Source organism: Manis pentadactyla, chromosome 5 (genome assembly GCF_030020395.1).
Source record: "Manis pentadactyla isolate mManPen7 chromosome 5, mManPen7.hap1, whole genome shotgun sequence".
In the NCBI taxonomy this organism is placed as follows: Eukaryota; Metazoa; Chordata; class Mammalia; order Pholidota; family Manidae; genus Manis; species Manis pentadactyla.
This window is the reverse complement of record NC_080023.1, coordinates 157736018-157761636: the sequence shown is the minus strand read 5'-3', so window position 1 is coordinate 157761636 and position 25619 is coordinate 157736018. Positions and strand designations below refer to the sequence as shown.

Below are 25619 nucleotides of genomic sequence, written 5' to 3'. Positions count from 1 at the left end.
TAAAAAAATAAACCAAAACCCCAGTCAGGTTCTATGCAGAGGCAAGAAACATGGCTCTCTAAAGGTAATGAACTTCCACCATTGAGGTCCATAAGCTACTTCTTAGACGAATTAAAATAGCAAATGTACTTGTTCCAGAAAAAGGCATTATTGCCAAAGTAATCCATATTCAAAGAGCTTCAGAAGTACCTGACGAAAAGGATGAAAGACTCCTTGCTGCTTCATCCTCTCTCTAGGGAAGTACTGTTAACAGCCTAGAAGATCACCCTCTAGTACAGTAGCCACTAGCCCCATGTGGCTACTTAAATTTCAATTAATAAAATTTACATACAGTTGAATTCCCTTCCTTCAGTCTCAGTAGCCACATTTCATGTGCTCAGGAGTGGTGTGTGTGTCATGGAACAGATCTAGAATATTTCACCATGACAGCACGCTCTTCTGAATCTTCCTCTTCAGATACTCTCTGTATGTTTGTTTTTCACCCAGATTGTTTTATGTGTTGCCTACTGTTACCACACAGCTTATTTTACTTGTGTTATGATTCTGTTTGTTCATTTACTTATGATGCTCTGTTTATTGTTCATACACGTTTTATGCTCAGAGCTGGGTACCATGTAAGCAAACACAGATAGGATTTCTACCCCATATCCTTTAGTGGGGAAGAGAGATGATAATCAAACTACCATGCCAAGGAATTTTTTTTTTTTTTTTTGTAGATAATTATTTTTTATTGAAGGGTAGTTGACACACAGTATTACATTACATTAGTTTCAGGTGTACAACATAGTGATTCAACATTTATATACATGACAATTCTAGGTAGCAGTTATCACCATACCAAGCTGTTACAATATCTTGACTATATTCCTTATGCTATACATTACATCCCGGTTACTTATTTATTTTACAATTGGAAGTGTGTACTTTTTTTTTTTTTTTTTTTGTGAGGGCATCTCTCATATTTATTGATCAAATGGTTGTTAACAACAATAAAATTCTGTATAGGGGAGTCAATGCTCAATGCACAATCATTAATCCACCCCAAGCCTAATTTTCGTCAGTCTCCAATCTTCTGAGGCATAACAAACAAGTTCTTACATGGAGAACAAATTCTTACATAGTGAATAAGTTACATGGTGAACAGTACAAGGGCAGTCATCACAGAAACTTTCGGTTTTGCTCATGCATTATGAACTATAAACAGTCAGTTCAAATATGAATACTCATTTGATTTTTATACTTGATTTATATGTGGATATCACATTTCTCTCTTTATTATTATTATTTTAAATAAAATGCTGAAGTGGTAGGTAGATACAAGATAAAGGTAGAAAACATAGTTTAGTGTTGTAAGAGAGCAAATGTAGATGATCAGGTGTGTGCCTGTAGACTATGTGGTAATCCAAGCTAGACAAGGGCAATAAAACATCCACGTATGCAGAAGATTTCTCTCAGAACACGGGGGTGAGGTTCTAAGCCTCACCTCTGTTGATCCCCAGTTTCTCACCTGATGGCCCCCCTGCGACTGTGCCTGTCTTAGGTTGTTCCTCCCTTGAGGAATCTTACCCGTCTCTGGCTAACCAGTCATCTTCCGGGGCCATACAGGGAAAGGTAAAGTTGGTAAGTGAGAGAGAAGCCTTATTGTTTGAAATGGTTAGCTTTTTATTTCTTTGCATATTTATGCCCTGTAGCTTCTATGCCCAGCATTTGTCTTGAGGTATCTTTACCACTTGGAAGAATTATGATACTCGGTAAATTTGATATGAGGCACAAATTCTATTTAAGGGTTGTAATTAGGAAGGAAGAAGAAAAGCTATAGAAGTAGCAGGCGGCAGAAAACATGGGAAGATTGATTATTTCTTTGACATATCTTCTTGTAGAGTAACTTCAGCATGTATAGGTTTTAAGCTACTACTTAAATTCATGCCAAAGAATTTGATTACAAACTGAGATGAGGGCTTTCAAGAAAAGAACCACTTGGTATGCTTTGGTTAGGTAACTATATTCCTATTATGTTAATGTGTGTGCACAATTTAATTAGTCGTTTAAAACCTATCCATGCTGAAGTTACTCTACAAGAAAATATGTCAAAGAAATAATCAATCTTCCCAGGTTTTCTTCTGCCTGCTACTTCTGTAGCTTTTCTTCTTCCTACCTAATCACAACCTTTAAATAGAACTCGTGCCACATGTCGAATTTACCGAGTATCATAATTCTTCCAAGTGGTAAAGACACCTCAAGACAAATGCTGGGCATAGAAGCCACAGGGCATAAATATGCAAAGAAGTAAAAAGCTAACCTTTTCAAACGATAAGGCTTCTCTCTCACTTACCAACTTAACATTTCCCTGTATGGCCCCGGAAGATGACTGGTTAGCCAGAGACGGGTAAGATTCCTCAAGGGAGGAACAACCTAAGACAGGCACAGTCGCAGGGGGCCATCTGTGAGAAAATGGGGAGCAGCAGAGGTGAGGTTAGAACCTCCCCCCTCATGTTCTGAGAGAAATCTTCTGCATACATGGATGTTTATTGCCCTGGTCTAGCTCGGATTAACACATAGTCTACAGGCACACACCTGATCATCTACATTGGCTCTCTTACAACACTAAACTCTGTTTTCTACCTTTATCTCGTATCTACCTACCACTTCAGCATTTTATTAAAAATAATAATAATAGAGAAATGTGGTATCCACATATAAATCAGGTTTAAAAATCAAATGAATATTCATATTTGAACTGACTGTGTATAGTTCATAATGCATTAACAAAACCGAAAGCTTCTGTGATGACTGCCCTTGCACTGTTCACCATGTAACTTATTCACTATGTAAGAATTTGTACTCCATGTAAGAATTTGTTCGTTATGCATCAGAAGATTGGAGACTGACGAAAATTGGGCTTGGGGTGGATTAATGATTGTGCATTGAGTATTGACCCCCCTATACAGAGATTTGTTGTGGTTAACAACTATTTGATCAATAAATATGAGAGATGCCCTCACAATATATATATATATATAAACACTTCCAATTGTAAAATAAATAAGTAACCGGGATGTAATGTATAGCATAAGGAATATAGTCAAAATATTGTAACAACTTGGTATGGTGATACCTGGTACCTAGAAATATCATGTATATAAATGTTGAGTCGCTGTGTTGTACACCTGAAACTAATGTAATGCAATGCTGTTGTCAACTACCCTTCAATAAAAAAAAATAAATAAAAAAAAGAAAAGAACCACTTGGTTCTGTGGACGAGGAACTTTGACCTAGATCCTGTGTCAGGGAAGGCCTCTGATCTGAGCCAAGATCGGAAGGATGGATTACCAGGGTAAGGGTGTCCTAAGCAGAGGGAACAGCCTATGCAAAGGCGTCATGCTGGAAGGGGCATGGTGTGTCCAAGGACTAAGTGTACCTGGATTGCAGGGAGCATCAGACAGGCTTGCTCTTCATCCTGAGAGCAAGGGTAAGGGTTTCCCATGTCTGCACAGAGACATTTGGCTCTTTCTCTTTGACGACTGCTTGTTGGAGTTATGCCGTAATTTCTCTAATCTGTGCTTTGTGGACATGATTTGATCTTGTTTTTCTCAGCAAGCAGACTGCCCCATTGTTGGGTCTTCCTCTTGGTTCTAGAGGTAGGAATGTACTGGGCCGCACAGGTGTAGGACAGCCGAGACTGGCTCAGGAGGTTTGTACACAAGACACTCACAGAAGCAGTGTTTTCCCTCACCACTTAGCTGCTCATTGATGCTTTCCATAGACGTTCACGGAGTAGCTGCAGCGCCCCCACCAGGGCTGGGTCTGCTACCACAGGTGAATCTGCCTAGGCTCCAGCCCTTAAGTGGGTGGTCAGAGCCTCATATAGAGTCCAGAGGCCTGGGGTAAGGCTGTTTCTGGCACCTCTTGCCCCCCTCCTCATGGATATATTTTATCTCTCTGGTTGCAGCCGCCTGATTACAGGGACCTGCCGGAATGGGAGCCCAGGATAAGAGAAGCCTATCGCACTGGTGACCTGGACTCCAAGCCTGACCCCAGCCGGAGCTTCAGACCTTACCGAGCGGAAGACAATGATTCTTATGCCTCTGAGGTGGGCCTAGGCCTGAGCAAGCAGTGGGGAGGGTAGGAGAGTGGCTGGGGCCTCCCAATGTGCAGAGTGGTCCATGGAGAATCTTAGCTGATAATGATGGGGATTTTGAGTATTCCATTTGTTTCTGACCTTCCTGCCAGCAAAGGCTAAAAGGGAAACAAGGAAATTTGGGCCATTCTCATGGCTTGATAAAAGGAAGCTTATAAATTCATCTGAAGAAATTGATTTTGTTTTACTGTACTAAATTTCACTGGGAATTTAATAATATGTCATTTAATAGAACCACTGATTTCTTTATCAGGAAGGCAGAAACCTCTATAGTCAGGTTGATTGGGTTCAAGTTGTAGCTTCACTATATACTGACTGTGAGATTGTAGATAAGTCACTTTATCTCTGTCCTCAGTTTTTTCACCTTTAAAATAAAGATGATCCCTCATAGGGATGTTGAAAAGATTAAATACATGAAAAGTCTTAGCTGAAGGCCTGGTCCATGTTAGGTGAGGATGAGGAGAATGGGGACACATTGCTGGGTCTCAGGGGACTTACCGGTGTGGCTCTGTGGCCTTGGGCATGTCCCCACTCTCTGGCTGCAGCTCCGCCTCTGAAATGTGGGGGGATTAGAGTGGGTGATGGCTGCAGAATTTATAGGACCCCCTGGACCTTGAGGGATTTGGGGTGGTTCTGAGTGCCTCCCAAGCCTCCCAAGCCCCTCCCCAGTACCTCACAATGAGCCTGAAGTAGGAAAAGCCTCCCATGGAGCAGGTGGGGCCTCCCTGCGGCTCCTGAACCATGGAGAGCCTTGGGTGTGATCCACACTGAGCACTTTTTCCTCTGAGCTCTTCCCATCCCTGGGAAGGCGATTGTGTGGCTGAGGAAGGCCATCCGCAACTATGCAAGGGGAGAAGTTCCCATGAGGTTGGTAGATCAAACTCTCTAAATGGTCTTGAGTTTCCTAGCAGCCACGGCACAGAACCGTGGAGGGGGGAATCATGAGCTATTTAGTTCTCATTTTCTGAGAAAAGGAGACAGGCCAGCTCACCTGCAGAGAAAATAATTTCCTGCATGTATTCAACTACTTCAATAATTTCATTCAGCCACTCTTTGTGGGGAAGTTATAATTTTCAAGGCACTCTGTTGGGCACTGAGTTCAAGGAGAACATTAGAAATGGCAGGTAGTGCCTAGTCTTGCAAGGATTTTTAATGCAAAACAGACATACAAGATATACCTCAAATCAGAGTGCCTTTCATTGCCACATTTCCACATTATTGGCCAGATAATTTTTTTTTTTTTTTGTCAGAGAGGGACATCTTACTATGCCTGGAAAGGTTTTACGTAGGAGTTAGAGCTGACATTTCCTTTTCTTGCCTAGTTTACATAGCAGCATAAAAATTTTCCTGATACTAGAAATATTTAAATTTTTAAAAATTGAAATGTAACTCTTATTTGCTTGTATTTGCTCAAATAATTTTCACAAATTGAACCCTCCTATGTAATCAGCAAGCATCTCAGTATAAACAGAGCATGTCCTGTCCCCAGGAGCCTTCTTTCTGGCCTCCGTCTAGTCACCAGCTTCTAGCAGAATAGATTAATTTTGCCTGTTTAGCTACAAATATTTATAAACACAATTTCCCCTGCAAATGTAGAGTTTTATTGTCTTTTTCTTAAGATATTATTACATGTTGATTATAAGCAACAAATAACTACAACAAAATACCTAAGCAGCATTGCATAAAGATATAAAGAAGTAAGTCAGGATCACAAGATTATCATGTGGTTGACAGTTGTTAACATTTAGTGTGTGTGTGTCCATGTCCTTCATATTTTTTTATGGAGGTATACATCTTTTATTTTTTTTAATTTTTATTGAAGTATAACATAATATACATACAGTAAAGGACACTACCTTTAGTGTACAGTTGAATAATTTTTTCATATGTATAGACCCATTAAACACATATATTAATCCCTTTAAGTTTTTTCTAAATTTTTGTAATTACAAACAATGAGATAATGAACATCTTTGTGGCTCAAACTTAGTTTTCACAGTATTTATTTCCTTCAAATAAACTTCAAAGAGAGGAATTATCAAGTTAAAATGGTAACAGTTGCTAGATTTGATGTGCATTGTTTTGTTCAGTTGTCATGACAACCCACTGAGGTAGGACAACCATTGTGCTTTATTTGTACTTGAAGAGCGGCTTGGGTCCCACATACGCTGATGTCCCCTACCACTCTATCCTCTGACCACAGCTTCTGTCCTCCTCCTGCTCTCTCCCTCCTCATTATCTGCGTCCCTTATCCGTACCCCAGATCAAAGAGCTGCAGCTGGTGCTGGCTGAGGCCCACGACAGCCTCCGGGGCCTGCAAGAGCAGCTCTCCCAGGAACAGCAGCTACGGAAGGAGGAGGCCGATAACTTCAACCAGAAAATGGTCCAGGTGGGTGGTGCCCCGTGCCCTCCCCAGCCATGCAGCTACTCCAACTTCTCGTCCTTGAACTGAAGGTGGAAACTGTGGAGTTTCTCAGTTTTTCAGATGGCCAGAATGTCAGGGGAAACCTGAGTCTTCCTGGTCCATACTGCACATGTGATTGTGCATTAGCTGGGCTGGAGTCCTGGGCTCACCACTAACTGCCTGTGTGACCTCAGGCCGATTCTGTCTCCTTGCTGGGCTTCAGTTCCTCATCTGTGAAATACTGTTCCCACCAGAGCTGAAAACCATGGTAGAAAGGCCATAGGCCTGGCTGGCAATCCAGTATGGTAATTCTGCTAATAGCATTTATTAAGTTGTTACTGTATGTCAGGCTTGTACAATGTCCTTCCCATACATTATGGCCTTTAATCCTCATGTCTTCTCCTATGAGGTGTCCCCTTTTTACAGATGGGGACACTAATGCCTAGAAAGCTGAAGGCTTTTGCCCAGGGTTGCCTGTCTAGAGGGAGTTGGGGGTTGTGATTTGAATCCAGGTCTCTGACTCTCTCAGCCATGACTCTGCACTGCTTCCTAGGGTACTGATATAGTCTCAGCCTTCCTTACTCCCAGCATGCCCTTTGCTCTCCGCATCACCCCTCCCTGCCATTATCACTCACCCTCCTAAGTTCCTCTTTAAATGTGAGAGTTCATGTGAAACACTGGCACCCAGTTTCGGCTCGCTATATGATGTCATGGTTTTTAATAATCAGAGCCAGGTTCAGCTGCCAGCTCTTCCACTGATTTGTAACTTATTGCTGCTGCTTTTATGAGTTTCTTTCCCCTGGAGTAGCAAAGGGCACTGTTAATCTCAACAGAATGAGCTGCTACTGGTGGAATTCCTGGCAGGGATCACTCACAGGCGCCACCCAAATTTTCCTCGCTGCTCTTGACTGAGACCTGGGATGGGGAGGGGCAGTGCCCTGGAAGACCGCTGGAATTTCTTACGCTCTTGTCCCCCTCGACAGCTGAAGGAGGACCAGCAGAGGGCGCTCCTGAGGCGGGAGTTTGAGCTGCAGAGTCTGGGCCTCCAGCGCAGGCTGGAGCAGAAATTCTGGAGCCAGGAGAAGAACATGCTGGTGCAGGAGTCCCAGCAGTTCAAGCACAACTTCCTGCTGCTCTTCATGAAGCTCAGGTGGTTTCTCAAGCGCTGGCGGCAGGGCAAGGTATTGCCCAGCGAGGGGGATGACTTCCTTGAGGTATGGCTCCCCTGGGATTGGGACTGGGGTGGGCGTGGGCTGGGGGAGATAGGAGGAGAGGGGTACCTAGCTGGTGTCGACACAGCCCTGAGGCTCAAATTTGAACCATCAGCTTGCAGGCTTCCATCCCTGCATTCATTTACTCACTCAGCATCTGTTTGTTGGGAACCAGCTCTTAACTGGGTGCTGTGGCAGGGCCTGGGGATCCCATGGTGAAGAAGACAGACTTGGTCCCCACCTCACCAGGAGAAAGACTCTTTGGGGGCTGGTGGGTCTTCTGGGGGCTGGTGGGTCTTTAACACCTCTCTAATACTTGCTCATTTCTCCTTTTAACAAATCTTCGAGTCTTTAGCAGGATACAGTATCTAGGTGAATTTAATCTGGTTTTGTTGTTATTGCATTACATGCAAATATGATGTATTTTAATGTTTTTACTCTTCTGAAGTATAACTTACATACAGAAAAGTACACACATCTTAAGTGTACAGCTGACAAAGTTTTACAGCGTACGCCCAAATGAGCCCCCACCAGATCACAGCAGAGCACATTACCAGGGCCCCAGTCAGTATGCACGACCCAGCTGTCAGCACTACTCTGGCTTCTTACACAGTGGATTATGTCTATTCTAAACTTCATATAGGTGCATATAATCTTTTGTGTCTGGCTATTTTTGCTTAATATACTTTTTTGAGATTCATCCATGTTTTGAATATAGAAGTAATTCATTCTTTTTTGTTGCTGTTCATTTTTGACTTATGACTTATACCTTTTTTTTTTTTAATGTTACTTTTGACTTACAGCAATGGGTACTGGCTTTCCATTTTTAGTAATAATATCAACATCCTTTTTTAGATATATGTATTAACTAGAAATAGTAAGTTGACTTAAGAACATTAATGATAGCACAGGTAGTATGTGGACGTGGCAGGAAACAGGAGGAGGGGAACTTTGGGAATGTATGAAGCTTAGGCAGGAGTCGTGTGGTCCATTCACACCTCAGCCTTTGCAGGACCGTTTGTCCTCAAAGCCCCTGCTCCTGTCCTCAGCCTGCCCGCACTGCTGGGAGAAGGGGGCACGTAAGGCCGCCATACCTCAGACCCCTGCTTGAGCCGGCACTGCTCACCTTGGCCTTGGCTTTCTGGGTACAGGTACCTCTGGTTTAGCTCAGGTTGGCCCTCCTGCAGCTTAAGCTATACTTTCCAGAGCCAGTGGGGTCCAGTGACACTTCCCAAGTTTCCATATACCCCTTTCAGGGATTCTCTAAAGTGGTCTGAATGCCCCAGGAACAGGGAATGATGACTAGACCTAAACCTATAGCAAGAATCCCCTCCACCTATGCCCAGTGGAGCTCATAACCCCAGCCACCTATCTCTTCCCCAAGGGCCTTGAGGAAGAGTTACCAACCATCATTAAAAGGACCCAATCCCTACTGCCCTCACCCTGGGGCATCTGACCCAGAAGGGCCCCTGTGAGAAGCCAGTCGGGAGCCTGGCTTGGCTGCCCCTCAAGTACCACCCATTATTGGGTGGTGTCATACCTGGAGCCTCTTATTTGAAGCCACTGTCTGCTTTCTCTTCTGTGGTATTTGAAAACAAAGAACTACCTCTCCTGTTTGGAAGTCCTACACAGGCCTCTGGGTAAAGTCCAATTTTTTTTTTAAATTGTAGTAAAATATACATAAAATTTACCATGTTAACTATTTTTAAGTTTACAGTTTGGTGCCATTAAATACATTCGCATTTTTGTGTAGCCATCACCACCATCCATCCCAGAGCTTTTTTCATCCTGCAAACCTGAAACTCTGCCCCATTAAGCTCTTAACTCCCCATCCCTCCCTTCCCCCAGCCCCCATTTTACTTTCTGTCCCTATAATTTTGTCTGCTTCAAGTGCCTCACATAAGTGGAATCATACTTATTTGTCCTTCTGTGATTGGTTTATTTCACTTAACATAATACCCTCAGGGTTCATCCATGTTGTAGCGTAAGACAGGAGCCTATTAAGGCTTATCATTGTATTGATAAACCACATTTTTTTCAGCTTTATTGAGGTATAACTGCCACATAGAAATTATGTATATTTAAGGTACACAACTTGATATGTTAGCTCTAGTCACCATGCTGTGCATGTATTAGTCCTGCATAACTAAAACTTTATACCTTATGACCAACATCACTCCCTTCCCATCCCCTGCCCTTAGCAACCACTGTTCTGTTCACTACTTGTGGGAGTTTTTTAGATTCCACATTTAAGTGAGATTGTGCAGTAATTGTCTTTCTGTGTCTGGCTTATTTCATTTAGCATAATGTCCACCAGACCCATCCGTGCTACCAAAAATGCCCAATTTCCTTCTTTTTTTTTTTTTTATGGCTGAATAATATTGTATTGTATGTATATACCACCTTTTCTTTATCCGCTCATTTGTGGTATAATCTTGGGTTGTTTCCATGTCTTGGCTTCTGGGAATAATGCAGCAGTGAACATGAAGGAGTGCAGACAATCTCTTTGAGATCCACATTTAAGCTCCTTTGGGTATATACCCAGAAGTGGGATTGCTCGATCCTGTGGTAGTTCTATTCTTAAAGTTTTGGGGAACCACCGTACTGTTTTCCATAGCTGAAGCCCAGTTTTGGCTGCTTGGGTAGATGTTCCCCTACACCCTCCCAAGCGAATTGTCTACAGGCCACATAGCCTATATTTTAAATTAGTTTACCTCAGTCATATCCTCCATATTTGTTAAAAAATCTTTCCAGCCATTTCCATGTATTGGAGTAACAAAACTTTAGGAAAAAAAATAAAGTTTAAGTATAGAAAGTTAAATAATTTTGTAACTGAAATGAATAGAAATACACATACTTACTGAAATAGACATGATATAAACATAACCATATACATTTTGAAAATAGATATATACATATATGTATATAAAACAATATAAAGCCCATGTGTGTAAAAACACAAATAGATAAATACATGAAATGCATATAACTATACAAATTATAAAATGATATACATTCATACCTTTAAGGAATATATATGTCCACACTTGCAGAATTAAAACTATATATGTGAATGATAAACCTCATATACTGAGTATAGTATTCTGGGCCCTGGGTTGAATGCTTTAGGTGGGTATTGCATTTCACCTGTACAAACACCCTAGGATATGGAGATGATGATTATCCCATTCTACTGCAGATGAGGATCGTAGATTCCTTCCCTCAGTTCTGACATCCAGAAGCTCTCAGAGTTGTGGGGTTTTTTTTTTTTTTTTGGTATTGTTAATGTACAATTACATGAGCAACATTATGGTTACTAGACTCCCCCCATTATCAAGTCCCCACCACATACCCCATTACAGTCACTGTCCATCAGCTTAGTAAGATGCTATAGAATCACTACTTGTCTTCTCTGTGTTGTACTGCCTTCCCTGTGTCCTCACCCCCTACATTATGTGTGCTAATTGTAATGCCCCTTTTTACCCCTTATTGCTCCCTTCCCACCCATCCTCCCTGGTCCCTTTCCCCTTGGTAACTGTTAGTCCATTCTTGGGTTCAGTGAGGCTGCTGATTTGTTTCGTCAGTTTTTCTTTGTTCTTATATTCCACAGATAAGTGAAATCATTTGGTATTTCTCTTTCTCTGCTTGGCTTGTTTCACTGAGCATAATACCCTCCAGCTCCATCTATGTTGCTGCAAATGGTAGGATTTGCCCTTTTCTTATGGCTGAGTAGTATTCCATTGTGTATATGTACCACATCTTCTTTATCCATTCTTCTATCGATGGACATTTAGGTTGCTTCCAATTCTTGGCTATTGTAAATAGTGCTGCGATAAACATAGGGGTGCACTGATCTTTCTCATACTTGATTGCTGCATTCTTAGGGTAAATTCCTAGGAGTGCAATTCCTGGGTCAAATGGTAAGTCTGTTTTGAGCATTTTGATGTACCTCCATACTGCTTTCCACAATGGTTGAACTAACTTACATTCCCACCAGCAGTGTAGGAGGGTTCCCCTTTCTCCACAACCTCGCCAACATTTGTTGTTGTTTATCTTTTGGATGGCAGCCATCCTTACTGGTGTGAGGTGATACCTCATTGTAGTTTTAATTTGCATTTCTCTGATAATTAGCGATGTGGAGCATCTTTTCATGTGTCTGTTGGCCATCTGTATTTCTTTTTTGGAGAACTGTCTGTTCAGTTCCTCTGCCCATTTTTTAATTGGGTTATTTGTTTTTTGTTTGTTGAGGCGTGTGAGCTCTTTATATATTCTGGTCGTCAAGCCTTTATCGGATGTGTCATTTTCAAATATATTCTCCCATACTGTAGGGTTCGTTTTTGTTCTATTGATGGTGTCTTTTGCTGTACAGAAGCTTTTCAGCTTAATAGAGTCCCACTTATTCATTTTTGCTGTTGTTTTCCTTGCCCAGGGAGATATGTTCAAGAAGAGGTCACTCATGTTTATGTCTAAGAGGTTTTTGCCTATGTTTTCTTCCAAGAGTTTAATGGTTTCATGACTTACATTCAGGTCTTTGATCCATTTTGAGTTTACTTTTGTATATGGGGTTAGACAATGGTCCAGTTTCATTCTCCTACATGTAGCTGTCCAGTTTTGCCAGCACCATCTGTTGAAGAGACTGTCATTTCGCCATTGTATGTCCATGGCTCCTTTATCAAATATTAATTGACCATATATGTCTGGGTTAATGTCTGGATTCTCTAGTCTGTTCCATTGGTCTGTGGCTCTGCTCTTGTGCCAGTACCAAATTGTCTTGATTACTATGGCTTTATAGTAGAGCTTGAAGTTGGGGAGCGAGATCCCCCCCACTTTATTCTTCTTTCTCAGGATTGCTTTGGCTATTCGGGGTCTTTGGTGTTTCCATATGAATTTTTGAATTATTTGTTCCAGTTCATTTAAGAATGTTTCTGGTAGTTTCATAGGGATTGCATCAAATCTGTATATTGCTTTGGGCAGGATGGCCATTTTGATGATATTAATTCTTCCTAGCCAGGAGCATGGGATGAGTTTCCATCTGTTAGTGTCCCCTTTAATTTCTCTTAAGAGTGACTTGTAGTTTTCAGAGTATAAGTCTTTCACTTCTTTGGTTAGGTTTATTCCTAGGTATTTTATTTTTTTTGATGCAATTGTGAATGGAGTTGTTTTCCTGATTTCTCTTTCTGTTGGTTCATTGTTAGTGTATAGGAAAGCCACAGATTTCTGTGTATTGATTTTGTATCCTGCAACTTTGCTGTATTCCAATATCAGTTCTAGTAGTTTTGGGGTGGAGTCTTTAGGGTTTTTTATGTACAGTATCATGTCATCTGCAAATAGTCACAGTTTAACTTCTTCTTTACCAATCTGGATTCCTTGTATTTTTTTGTTTTGTCTGATTGCCGTGGCTAGGACCTCCAGTACTATGTTAAATAACAGTGGGGAGAGTGGGCATCCCTGTCTAGTTCCCGATCTCAGAGGAAATGCTTTCAACTTCTCGCTGTTTAATATAATGTTGGCTGTGGGTTTATCATAGATGGCCTTTATTATGTTGAGGTACTTGCCCTCTATTCCCATTTTGCTGAGAGTTTTTATCATGAATGGATGTTGAACTTTGTCAAATGCTTTTTCAGCATCTATGGAGATGATCATGTGGTTTTTGTCTTTCTTTTTGTTGATGTGGTGGATGATGTTGATGGACTTTCGAATGTTGTACCATCCTTGCATCCCTGGGATGAATCCCACTTGGTCATGGTGTATGATCCTTTTGATGTATTTTTGAATTCGGTTTGCTAATATTTTGTTGAGTATTTTTGCATCTACGTTCATCAGGGATATTGGTCTGTAGTTTTCTTTTTTGGTGGGGTCTTTGCCTGGTTTTGGTATTAGGGTGATGTTAGCTTCATAGAATGAGTTTGGGAGTATCCCCTCCTTCTCTATTTTTTTGGAAAACTTTAAGGAGAATGGGTATTATGTCTTCCCTGTATGTCTGATAAAATTCCGAGGTAAATCCATCTGGCCTGGGGGTTTTGTTCTTTGGTAGTTTTTTGATTACCGCTTCAATTTCGTTGCTGGTAATTGGTCTGTTTAGATTTTCTGTTTCTTTCTGGGTCAGTCTTGGTAGGTTGTATTTTTCTAGGAAGTTGTCCATTTCTCCTAGGTTTCCAAGTTTGTTAGCATATAGGTTTTCATAGTATTCTCTAATAATTCTTTGTATTTCTGTGGGGTCCGTCGTGATTTTTCCTTTCTCGTTTCTGATACTGTTGATTTGTGTTGACTCTCTTTTCTTCTTAATAAGTCTGGCTAGAGGCTTATCTATTTTGTTTATTTTCTCGAAGAACCAGCTCTTGGTTTCATTGATTTTTGCTATTGTTTTGTTCTTCTCAAGTTTATTTATTTCTTCTCTGATCTTTATTATGTCCCTCCTTCTGCTGACCTTAGGCCTCATCTGTTCTTCTTTTTCCAATTTCGATAATTGTGACATTAGACCATTCATTTGGGATTGCTCTTCCTTTTTTAAATATGCTTGGATTGCTATATACTTTCCTCTTAAGACTGCTTTTGCTGTGTCCCACAGAAGTTGGGGCTTAGTGTTGTTGTTGTCATTTGTTTCCATATATTGCTGGATCTCCATTTTGATTTGCTCATTGATCCATTGATTATTTAGGAGCGTGTTGTTAAGCCTCCATGTGTTTGTGAGCCTCTTTGCTTTCTTTGTACAGTTTATTTCTAGTTTTGCCTCTTTGCTTTCTTTGTACAGTTTATTTCTAGTTTTATGCCTTTGAGGTCTGAAAAGTTAGTTGGTAGGATTTCAATCTTTTGGAATTTTCTGAGGCTCTTTTTGTGGCCTAGTATGTGGTCTATTCTGGAGAATGTTCCATGTGCACCTGAGAAGAATGTGTATCCTGTTGCTTTTGGGTGTAGAGTTCTATAGATGTCTATTAGGTCCATCTGCTCTACTGTGTTGTTCAGTGCTTCCGTGTCCTTACTTATTTTCTGCCTGGTGGATCTATCCTTTGGGGTGAGTGGTGTGTTGAAGTCTCCTAGAATGAATGCATTGCAGTCTATTTCCCCCTTTAGTTCTGTTAGTATTTGTTTCACATATGCTGGTGCTCCTGTGTTGGGTGCATATATATTTAGAATGGTTATACCTCTTGTTGGACTGAGCCCTTTATCATTATGTAGTGTCCTTCTTTATCTCTTGTTACTTTCTTTGTTTTGAAGTCTATTTTGTCTGATATTAGTACTGCAACCCCTGCTTTCTTCTCGCTGTTGTTTGCGTGAAATATGTTTTTCCATCCCTTCACTTTTAGTCTGTACATGTCTTTGGGTTTGAGGTGAGTTTCTTGTAAGCAGCATATAGATGGGTCTTGCTTTTTTATGCATTCTATTACTCTGTGTCTTTTGATTGGTGCATTCAGCCCATTAACATTTAGGGTGACTATTGAAACATATGTACTTATTGCCATTGCAGGCTTTAAATTCGTGGTTACCAAAGGTTCAAGGTTAGCCTCTTTAGTATGTTACTGCTTAACTTAGCTCGCTTATTGAGCTGTTATATACACTCTCTGGAGATTCTTTTCTTCTCTCCCTTCTTATTCCTTCTCCTCGATTCTTCATATGTTGGGTGTTTTGTGCTGTGCTCTTTCTAGGAGTGCTCCCATCTAGAGCAGTCCCTGTAAGATGTTCTGTAGAGGTGGTTTGTGGGAAGCAAATTCCCTCAGCTTTTGTTTGGGAATTGTTTAATCCCACCATCATATTTGAATGATAGTCGTGCTGGATACAGTATCCTTGGTTCAAGGCCCTTCTGTTTCATTGTATTAAATATATCATGCCATTCTCTTCTGGCCTGTAGGGTTTCTGTCGAGAAGTCTGATGTTAGCCTGATGGGTTTTCCTTTATAGGTGAACTTTTTCTCTCTAGCTGCCTTTAAAACTCTTTCCTTGTCCTTGATCTTTGCCATTTTAATTATTATGTGTCTTTGTGTTGTCCTCCTTGGATCCTTTCTGTTGGGGGTTCTGTGTATTTCCGTGGTCTGTTCGATTATTTCCTCCCCCAGTTTGGGGAAGTTTTCAGCAATTATTTCTTCTAAGATACTTTCCATCTCTTTTCCTCTCTCTTCTTCTTCTGGAACCCCTATAATATAGATATTGTTCCTTTTGGATTGGTTACACAGTTCTCTTAATATTGTTTCATTCCTGGAGATCCTTTTATCTCTCTATGTCAGCTTCTATGCGTTCCTGTTCTCTGGTTTCAATTCCATCAATGGCCTCTTGCATCCTATCCATTCTGCTTATAAACCCTTCCAGAGTTTGTTTCATTTCTGCGATCTCCTTTCTGGCATCTGTGATCTCCCTCCGGACTTCAGCCCATTTCTCTTGCGTATTTTTCTGCATCTCTGTCAGCATGTTTATGATTCTTATTTTGAATTCTTTGTCAGGAAGACTGGTTAGGTCTGTCTCTTTCTCTGGTGTTGTCTCTGTGATCTTTGTCTGCCTATAGCTTTGCCTTTTCATGGTGATAGGAATAGTTTGCAGAGCTGGGACGACTGACGGCTGGAAGAACTTCCTTTCTTGTTGGTTTGTGGCCCTCCTCTCCTGGGAGAACAGCGACCTCTAGTGGCTTGTGCTGGGCAGCTGCACGCAGACAGGGCTTCTGCTTCCTGCCCGGCTGCTATGGAGTTAATCTCCGCTGTTGCTGTGGGCGTGGCCTGGCTCAGGCTGCTCTCCAAAATGGTGGATTCCCATTGGAGGGGGAGCGGCCGGGAGGCTATTTATCTCCGTAAGGGGCCTCCCTGCTCCCTGCAGCCCAGGGGTTAGGGTGCCCCGAGATCCCCGGTTACCCTACCTCTGGATTAAGTGTCCCGCCCTGCCCCTTTAAGACTTCCAAAAAGCACCCGCCAAAACAAAACAAAGACCACAAAAAAAAAAAAAAAAAGGTGGCCGCTCGTTTTTCTTTATTCTCCGACGCCAGCCTCCGGCATCTGCTCACCGGTCTTGCTGCCCTGTTTCCCTAGTATTGGGGTCCCTATCCCTTTAAGACTTCCAAAAAAAAAAAATTGGTCGCTCGCTTTTCTTATGTCCTCCGGCCTCTGGTGCCCGCTCACTGTTCTTGCTGCCCTGTTTCCCTAGTATCCAGGGCCCCCTGGGCATGCACCGTGTCTGTGCTCTGGTCCGGATGGCTGGGGCTGGATGTTTGGCAGTCCTGGGCTCCATCTCCCTCCTGCTCTGCCTATTCTTCTCCCGCCGGGAGTTGGGGGGATGGGCGCTCGGCTCCCGCGGGGCCGGGGCTTGTATCTTACCCCCTTCGCGAGGCGCTGGGTTCTCTCAGGTGCGGATGTGGTCTGGATATTGTACTGTGTCCTCTGGTCTTTATTCTAGGAAGAGTTGTCTTTGTTATATTTTCATAGATACATGTGGTTTTGGGAGGAGATTTCCGCTGCTCTCCTCACGCCGCCATCTTCCAATTCCTCTGGGGTCTTGCTTTTTTATCCATTCTATTACTCTGTGTCTTTTGATTGGTGCGTTTATTCCATTTACATTTAGGGTGATTATTGATAGATATGTACTTACTGCCATTGCAGGCTTTGGATTCCTGGTTACCAAAGGTTCAAGGGTAGCTTCTTTACTATCTAACCATCTAACTTTAACTTACTTATTATGCTATTATAAGCACAGTCTGATGATTCTTTATTTGTCTCCCTTCTTATTCTTCCTCTTCCAGTCTTTATATGTTAGGTGTTTTATTCTGTACTCTATTGTGTTTCCTTTGACTGCTTTTGTGGATAGTTGATTTTATTTTTTGCCTTTAGTTAGTATTTGGTTGGTCTGCTTTCTTTGCTGTGATTTTATTTTCTCTGGTGACATCTATTTAGCCTTTGGAGTATTTCCATCTAGAGCAGTCCCTTTCAAATACCCTGTAGAGGTGGTTTATGGGAGGCAAATTCCCTCAACTTTTGTTTGTCTGGAAATTCTTTAATTCCTCCTTCAGATTTAAATGATAATTGTGCTGGATACAGTATCCTTGATTCAAGGCCCTTCTGTTTCATTGCATTAAATATATCATGCCATTCTCTTCTGGCCTGTAAGGTTTCTGTTGAGAAGTCTGATGATAGCCTGATGGGTTTTCCTTTGTAGGTGATTTTTTTTTTCTCTCTCTGGCTGCCTTTAATACCCTGTCCTTGTCTTGATGTTTGCCATTTTAATTATGATATGTCTTGGTGTTGTCCTCCTTAGGTCCCTTGTTTTGGGAAATCTGTGGGCTTCTGTGGCCTGAGAGACTATTTCCTTCCCCAGCCTGGGGAAGTTTTCAGCAATTATTTCCTCAAAGACACTTTCTATCCCTTTTTCTTTCTCTTATTCTTCTGGTACCCCTATAATGCAAACATTGTTCTGTTTGGATTTGTCACACAGTTCTCTTAATATTCTTTCATTCCTAGGGATCCTTTTATCTCTCTCTACCTCAGCTTCTCTGTATTCCTGTTCTCTGTATTCCTGATTTCTGTTCCATTAATAGTCTCTTGTACCTCATCCAGTCTGCTCTTAAGTCCTTCTATTGACTGTTTCATTTGTTATTTCCCTCCGGACTTCATCCCTTAGCTCTTGCATATTTCTCTACAGGTCCATCAGCAAGGTTATGCCTTTTATTTTGAATTCTTTTTCAGGATGATTGGTTGTATGTCTCTCATCAGGCCCCCTCTGTGGGGTTGTTTGAGTGAATTTTGACTGGAACAGATTATTCTGCTTTTTCATGGTGACAGAAGTGATCACTGGCGTTGGTGCGTGTGTCAGCTAGGAGAACAAAGTCCCTTCTTGCTTGCTGGTCGCCTTGCCCTTCTCCACTGCCTGTGCTGGTTACCTTCACACAGGGAGCGGTCTCTGGGTTAATCCCTTGAGCTGCCTTTGGTGGGGTGGCCCTCAGGATAGCCTAATGCACTGCTGGGGGTCACAGGTGTGCTGGGTGTGTTCTCCTGCGAGAATGGCGCCCCTTTGTGCCCTCTGGACCTTGCCCCGGCTTCCTGTGCCTGTGCTAGGAAGCTGCGCATAGGTAGCAGCCTCTGTGTCTGTCCCAGTTAGCTGCGCACTGGGAGAAGCTTCTGTGTGGTTGGTGTGGGCAGGGCTGCTCCCCGGCTGCTCCACAGCAGTGGCGCGGGTCAGCTGGATTGCTTCCAGCGCTGGCGGGGGGGGAATGAATGAATGAATGGCAGGCTGCTTATTGCTATGAGGGGCTTCGGAGCTGCATTGCCACCCAGGGGGTTAGGGCGCCTGAAGTTCCTTAAGATTCCCAGCCTGCTGGGCTGAGTGTGCTGGAACGATTTTGTCCACCTGTTAAACCCTTGTCCCTTTAAGACCTTTAAAGCACCCGCTTTGCTTTTGTCCCAGGGGAGCTGACTGTGGGGACCTGCTCGCAGTCTCTGTCTCAGATTTTACTTTTCTGTTTCTCTAATACCAGTTCACCATGAAGTGTGTGTCTGTGCTCCCTGCGCAGATTACTAGGTCTTAGGATTTTTTGTGTGTCCAACTCAGTTGGAAAAAATTGGCCTGACATTGATTTGGCAGCAAAACCTTTATTTATCCCATTTTATGTTAATATTCATATGTTTGTATGGGAAATATTAGTGTCCCTGAGCACAGAGCATTATCCCAGACCCTGGCAGGCTATTGCAGAATATACAGGGTAAGGGCCATATTATCTTTCTAATTCCCGATTGATTCTGAATTCCAAGCACACCTGGCTCCAGGGACTTCAGAGAAAGTATCCTGCACCTGTGTATATAGACAATCAAAGCCTGTGTGTTTAAATGCTCATGACCAGGGACAGAATTAGGGTGTCGACTCATGCAGACCCTGTCCTCCCCGGCCCCACATACTTTGCAGCCTCCATGCCTGCCCTGACGCTGGAAATTATTCTATGCCTGGCTTCTAGGACACCACACTCCCTTGGTTTGCCTTCCATCTCACTGGTCGCTCCTCCTCAGTCTCCTTGGCTGGACCCTCCTTTTCTCCCTGACCTGATGTCTTCATGTCAGAGTCCCCAGGGCTCTGCATTTGTGCCTTGTTTCTCTTGCACCTACACTTTCCCCCTTGGGGAGCTTATCCAGGCACATGGTTAAATGGCCTTTCTTGCGAACCTTCCCAGAGTCTGTCTAGAATCTGACCCAGCCGCTCTGCCCCCTCCCATCTGAGCCATCTTCCCTTCTTCCCTGGATTATCACCACAGCCGCCTAACTGGCCCTTGCACCCTTCCTTGCACCAACCATCGTACATTCAGAAGTGTACCAGGCAGCATGTCCTCCACATGGAGGGTATCCCCTGGAGTTTTGCAATACAGGCCTCTGTTCCTCCCTTCCAGTTTATCTCAACACAGCAGCCACAGTGATCTGAAAGTCAGCCCAGTGTCCCTCCTCAGCTCACAATTGTCCCTGGCTCCCATTTTACCCACAATAGGAGCCAAAGTCCCTACAGTAGCCTGGCCAACCATCCTTGTTTCCTGTATCTCTCTTACTTCCCCCCTGGCTCTCTCACAATTCCTTAAACAGGTATGTTCCCGTCTTAGGACCTTTGCATTTGCTGTGCCCTTTCCCTGGAATTCTTGACCTGTGTCTATTCACATACTGACTCTCTTACCTCCTTCAGGACTTTGCCCAAGTATCATCTGCATGCAGCACTTCCTAGCTCTTTGCTTGCCCTCTTTTTCTCCATAGTATATCTATTACTATGTGACAGTCCCAATATTTAATTTCATACATTTCACTTATTTGTTTGTGTTTCTGCTACTGGAATGGAAGCTAAAGGAGACAGGGATTTTGTCCGTCTTGCCCACCAAACACAGGGCCTGATGCTTGGTAGGTGTTTGATAAATATTTGTTGAATGAATGAATGATGAATGAGCACCCCAGTCAGGAGGTGGCTTTCTTCTGCTTCATTCCCATCCTGGACTTGGTACCCTGGACTCCTTGGGTGGCTCTGGACTCCTTCCCAGAATCCATTAGCCACAACTCCCCCCACCCCCACCCCAAGCAGTCTCCCTTCTGTCCACTCAAACCTTTGGTTGCCCTTATCTATAATTACGAGGGTGCCCCATGGCCCTTTTATTCCAACCAAAGGGCCTACTTTGACCCAATCTGGCAACATGGTTATTTTTGGGTAGTCCTGGGAATGATTCATGGTCCTTGGGGCAAAAGAGATGGTGTGGGAAATGAGAAGGGCCTGACTCCCCAGCTGTGCTCCTGGGCCTAAATGGTGCCCAGGGGTCAAAGTTACATTTTTGGAAATCAGGGCAGAGCTGCGGTGCCTTTGGTCCATTGTGCACCAAAAATCCCCATAAGCCCAAAGTCCTGACTGACTGTGCAATTCCCTTGCTGTCTGGGCCACTCGCCTGAGTCCCCTCCCATGATGGTCAGACACCCAGGCATGGTACCCTCCCATCCACCCACTGAGTGTGTTTTTTTAAAAATAGGTAAATAGCATGAAGGAGCTGTACCTGCTAATGGAAGAAGAGGAATTAAACGCCCAGCATTCTGATAACAAAACCTGCACAGGGGACAGCTGGACCCAAAACACGGTGCGTTCTCAGCCCAATCCCTGTCCTGTCCATTTGTCCCTTTGTTTAGTGATCACTTCTTGCCAGCTTCTCTGATCTGTCTTAAACTGGCTACTGAAGTGGCAGGAGGTTATTGCCTTGTCTCTGGCCCCAGGTGCTCTGTGCTGTGGGGTTCATAGGTCATCCCAGGGCAGTGACAATGGGCCAGATGATGGACTCTGGGTTCAAAGGCAAGAGAACACTTAATTCTGTTTGGAGTATAGGGAATAGTACCACAAAGGAGGGGTCATAGGTGGTGGGTTTTGAAGGATGAATAGGAGTTTGCATAATAGAGCATAGGGAAAAGACCATTTCAAACCAGTAGAGACTGGGGAAAAAACTGTGTATACAGAGATGTAACAAGGTATTCTTGGATTGGCTTCAGCTTGGAGTGTACATAGTGGGAGTAAGGATATCAGGCTGGAATCGTATGAAATCTGCCTTGTGATCTAGTCAGAAACCCTCAAGTCTACATATGGGGTAGAGAGCTCCCAGGGTCACACAGTGAGCTTGAGTATAGATGGGAAAAGGCCATGGGCCAAGGAGAGAAGATGGAGACCAAGTCAGCAGTCAGGAAGGCTCCAGGGCTTGGACTCCCCATCTATCCCGTGGTGAGGCAGACCTTGGGCAAGGATAAAAGACCCAGGGCTAGGCCCTGCAGAGCTTCGAAGAAGCTGAATTGCTGTAACTGTAGGGTTAGTGTTTATGTGAGACTGAGGCATGCGTTGGCCTATTGAGTGGCCAGGGGGGCTGGGTTTGTCATGCCCATTTTATGGGTGAGGTGGCCTGAAGGGGTCGTTGGTCTTGTCCAAGGCCTAGTAGATTCCGGGGCTGGATGGGCACTCTGGGCGAGCACTCCCAGCCCAGGCTTCGCTCCCCACCCAGCCCAAAGCTCCTGACCAGGGTCTTGCCCACATCTGCAGCCTAATGAGTACATCAAGACACTGGCTGACATGAAGGTGACGCTGAAGGAGCTGTGCTGGCTGCTCCGGGATGAACGCCGCGGTCTGACTGAGCTGCAGCAGCAGTTTGCCAAGGCCAAGGCCACGTGGGAGACAGAGCGGGCAGAGCTCAAGGGCCACACCGCCCAGGTGAATCTCCCACCTTGTCCCCTTCCCAGCCAGGTCCTCAGCTGTCAGACCTGGGAGCAGGGTGCCCAGGCCACGCTCATAGAAACCCCTCACCTCACCTTGAGGCCCAGAGACGGCGAGACTCACCTGGACTCACAGAAGGGCACCAGAGACAGTGGTGACTGGGAGTCACTGGGCTGGGGAAGGAAGGTGGGGGATTGACAAAGGGGCATGGGGGGGTCACAGGCACCTGATTGCACCATGGGCTCACAGGGGAGGCCAGAATGCTTAAATGTTCCTGGCGACATCCTTCACGCACATGCCGACTCCCGCTGCCTGCGGTCCTCATTCACTCTCTCCTCTCCCTATAAGGACCTCCTAACCCCTGATACCTGGATCTGTTTTGCTCCCACACCACAACCTAATATGACCAAAAGCGCCTTAACCATGAGCCCTGGAGGTTTGTTCTCTGCTGTGTGCCTGGAGGCAAGTTGCTGCCCTCCTCTGGTCTGAAAGTGAGAGTGAGGGTTTCCTCTTACTCAGAATGTTCTGACCCCTGTCCCCAGACCTACACAGCACACACACCTGCCATGACTCTGCAGGTCCCAGCTCCCTCCAGCCTGCCCGTACTGCAGGGCTGCCTTTCCACGCATCACGGGCTCCGCAGAGGTGCATGCACTGGTTTCTCATCCTGGCCAGATAAGTAACAGAGCAAGCAAAAGAGGAGTTAAGTTTCTTTCCCAAAGTCACCCAGCTAATAAGTGGCAGACCTGACCCTTGCTGCTCAAACCTCTGCCCCTCCTGGCTCCCCATGGCCATGATCCCACTGTCTTCTCAAACTCACAGAATTCTGGCTTCCCAGTGTCCCCGCTCTTCCCTCCTCACCATCCCTACACATGTTACTGCTCCTGCCCTATCTGCACAGCATCCACAGCTCCTGCTGCTGCCCGAAAACCAGCCCTGAAAACCAGAACCTGACCGGCCCCATGGGGGTAACATCCCGGACCACAGCCTGGGGGAGGTGGGGTACACTGATTCGTGAGGTTGCACATTTGTCTCCTGCCACCTCAAGGTTTGGGGCTGAGAAAGCCATCACACTGGAGTGATTCCTGCACACATTCAGACTGTGTGCCTGTGCCACACCAGCCTAAACCCATACCATGGTAAGAGTTGATAAAATATCATGAGAAGCAGTAACTGGGAACCTCTGCCATTTCGTAGCTGTGTGTTCTGGGACAACCTCTTTGAACCTCTTTCTCTCTGTAAAATATCAGAAATGGTAATTATTTTGCTGAGTTTTATTAGGATACTGAGCTGATGTCTGAAAAGCCCTTAGCACAGCTTGGCAAGTAGAAAGGGCTCCACAGAAGACTTGGTTGTGAGGAGGGGTTAGCTCTGAGTGGGGAGGTTCTTCCTGGAGAGCTCTTTCCCCCTGGCCCCTGCGGTGTCCAGGAGGGAGGAGGGAGGAGGACAGAGAGGAGGGACCTCCTGGTGCCAGCCACCCTGTTTGCTTCTCCTTCTGCAGGTGGAGCTGAAGGCTGGGAAGGGGGCTGGAGAGCGGTCAGGGCCAGACTGGAAGGCAGCCCTGCAGAGAGAGCGTGAGGAGCAGCAGCACCTCCTGGCCGAGTCCTACAGTGCTGTCATGGAGCTGACACGGCAGCTGCAGATCAGCGAGCACAACTGGAGCCAGGAGAAAATGCAGCTGGTGGAGCGGCTTCAGGGTGAGAAGCAGCAAGTGGAGCAGCAGGTAAAGGAGCTGCAGAACCGTCTGAGCCAGGTGAGGCCAGTCCCAGCCCAAGCTGGCTCGGGCCACAACAGGGAATCACTGTAGGAAAAGTCCAGGGGTAGGGTCTCCTTCAGGCATAGCTGGATCCAGGTGCCCAGCAGGAACTAGGTCTTTCTCTTTGCCAGTCTCTCACTTTCCTCTCCTTCTTAAGCAAGCTCTCCTCAAACATGGCCACTGTCAGTTTTGTGCTCATATGCTCACAGCTTAGCACTTGCAACAGAGAATTTTCCTTTTCCACACAAAGCTTTGATTGGCTAGTTGTAAATCATGTCCCTATCCCTCGAACCTGTGGAAACTGAGGAACCAAAAGGGAAGAACCAAGGATGGTTGCCCTTGGGAAAATCGGAGCCCTCTAACCAAACAAGGGGAGATTGGAAAAATGATTGTTGATCGTTGCACCACTACAGTTCTCATCATGTATGCAGCTGCCGTGCTTCATTCTTTACTTTGACGTTTTCATTTGTTTTAGTTTTAGTTTTAAGTATGTAAATCAGGACTTCATCTTTATATAAGACCTAAATATTACAAAAGCATAGTTCAACCCACTGCCTCCCTTTCTTGCTATTTAAATTTATATTCACAGATTCTTTTCTTCATTAATAGAATCATAATGTACGTACTGCCTACACTTTGCCTCTTTCATAGAGAGTTGTTCGTGACAGAGTGTAGAGGCTGATGTCATTCAGCTGAACTTGCTGCTTAGCATTGCTAGCATGGAGACACCACTCTGATGTGATTCAGCTGCCAATTAGCTGTTCTAACTGTTCCAGGAATTGTAGCATGAATTAATATAGTAGAATAACTTTCTGTTCTAGGTATAATGGCATCTGTAAGGATGCCTGTGGCTGCATTCATTGTCATTTTCAAATCCATCTGGTGACTCGGAGCTGCTGCCCACTGGGCAGATGGCTCCTAGTCCACGATCTGGGTCCTCCAGGCTGCAGAGTGGAGCCTAGGAGTGGCCCTGCTCAGGGCAGGGTCCTGCTTGCCAGCTTTGTCTGTCACTGACCACCCTCTCTACCCTTGCCCAGCTGCAGAAGGCTGCTGACCCTTGGGCCTTGAAGCACTCGGACTTGGAGAAGCAGGACAACAGCTGGAAAGAGGTGAGTGGGTAGCAGGCCACCCATGTTCTCTTGGCTTCTGGCTACACTTGAAAATACCTCAGTTTGGGGGATGTGACAAGAAGGATGCAACCCTGTCCCACAGGTCACACCTTCACATCTGGGGCTCCTCAATCCTGGGGTTTCTACCCCTGGTTCCAGCCTGTGGTTTAGGACTTAAGAAGGGCCCTCTGCCAGCTCCATCCTTCCATGCCTGGGAGAAAGGCTGGCTGTCTCTCTGTGTATTCTCAGCCCACCCCCTTACCCTTTCTTTGTTTTGGTTGTCTCTTTCTGAAAAGCAGGGCCTCTAAATAGCTGTGTGATCTCGGATAAGTCAC

At 44.5% G+C, this 25619-nt stretch overlaps 1 protein-coding gene across 6 annotated transcripts in view; it reads left to right on the top strand.

Moving 5' to 3' along the window:
• Positions 1-25619, top strand: part of SOGA1 (suppressor of glucose, autophagy associated 1) — a 77660-nt gene that overhangs the window by 40029 nt on the left and 12012 nt on the right. For 5 of the 6 annotated variants that reach the window (XR_008997940.1, XR_008997941.1, XR_008997942.1 and 2 more), the window contains exons 6-12: positions 3950-4090; positions 6402-6527; positions 7526-7756; positions 21203-21307; positions 22249-22416; positions 23921-24172; positions 25213-25284. Coding sequence is in view for 3 of the 6 variants with exons in the window: in XM_036902351.2 (XP_036758246.2) it covers positions 3950-4090; positions 6402-6527; positions 7526-7756; positions 21203-21307; positions 22249-22416; positions 23921-24172; positions 25213-25284 (1095 nt within the window). In the remaining 3 variants the exon portion in view is untranslated. The remainder of the gene's footprint in view (positions 1-3949; positions 4091-6401; positions 6528-7525; positions 7757-21202; positions 21308-22248; positions 22417-23920; positions 24173-25212; positions 25285-25619) is intronic. The other variant, XM_057502983.1, reaches the window with a different exon arrangement.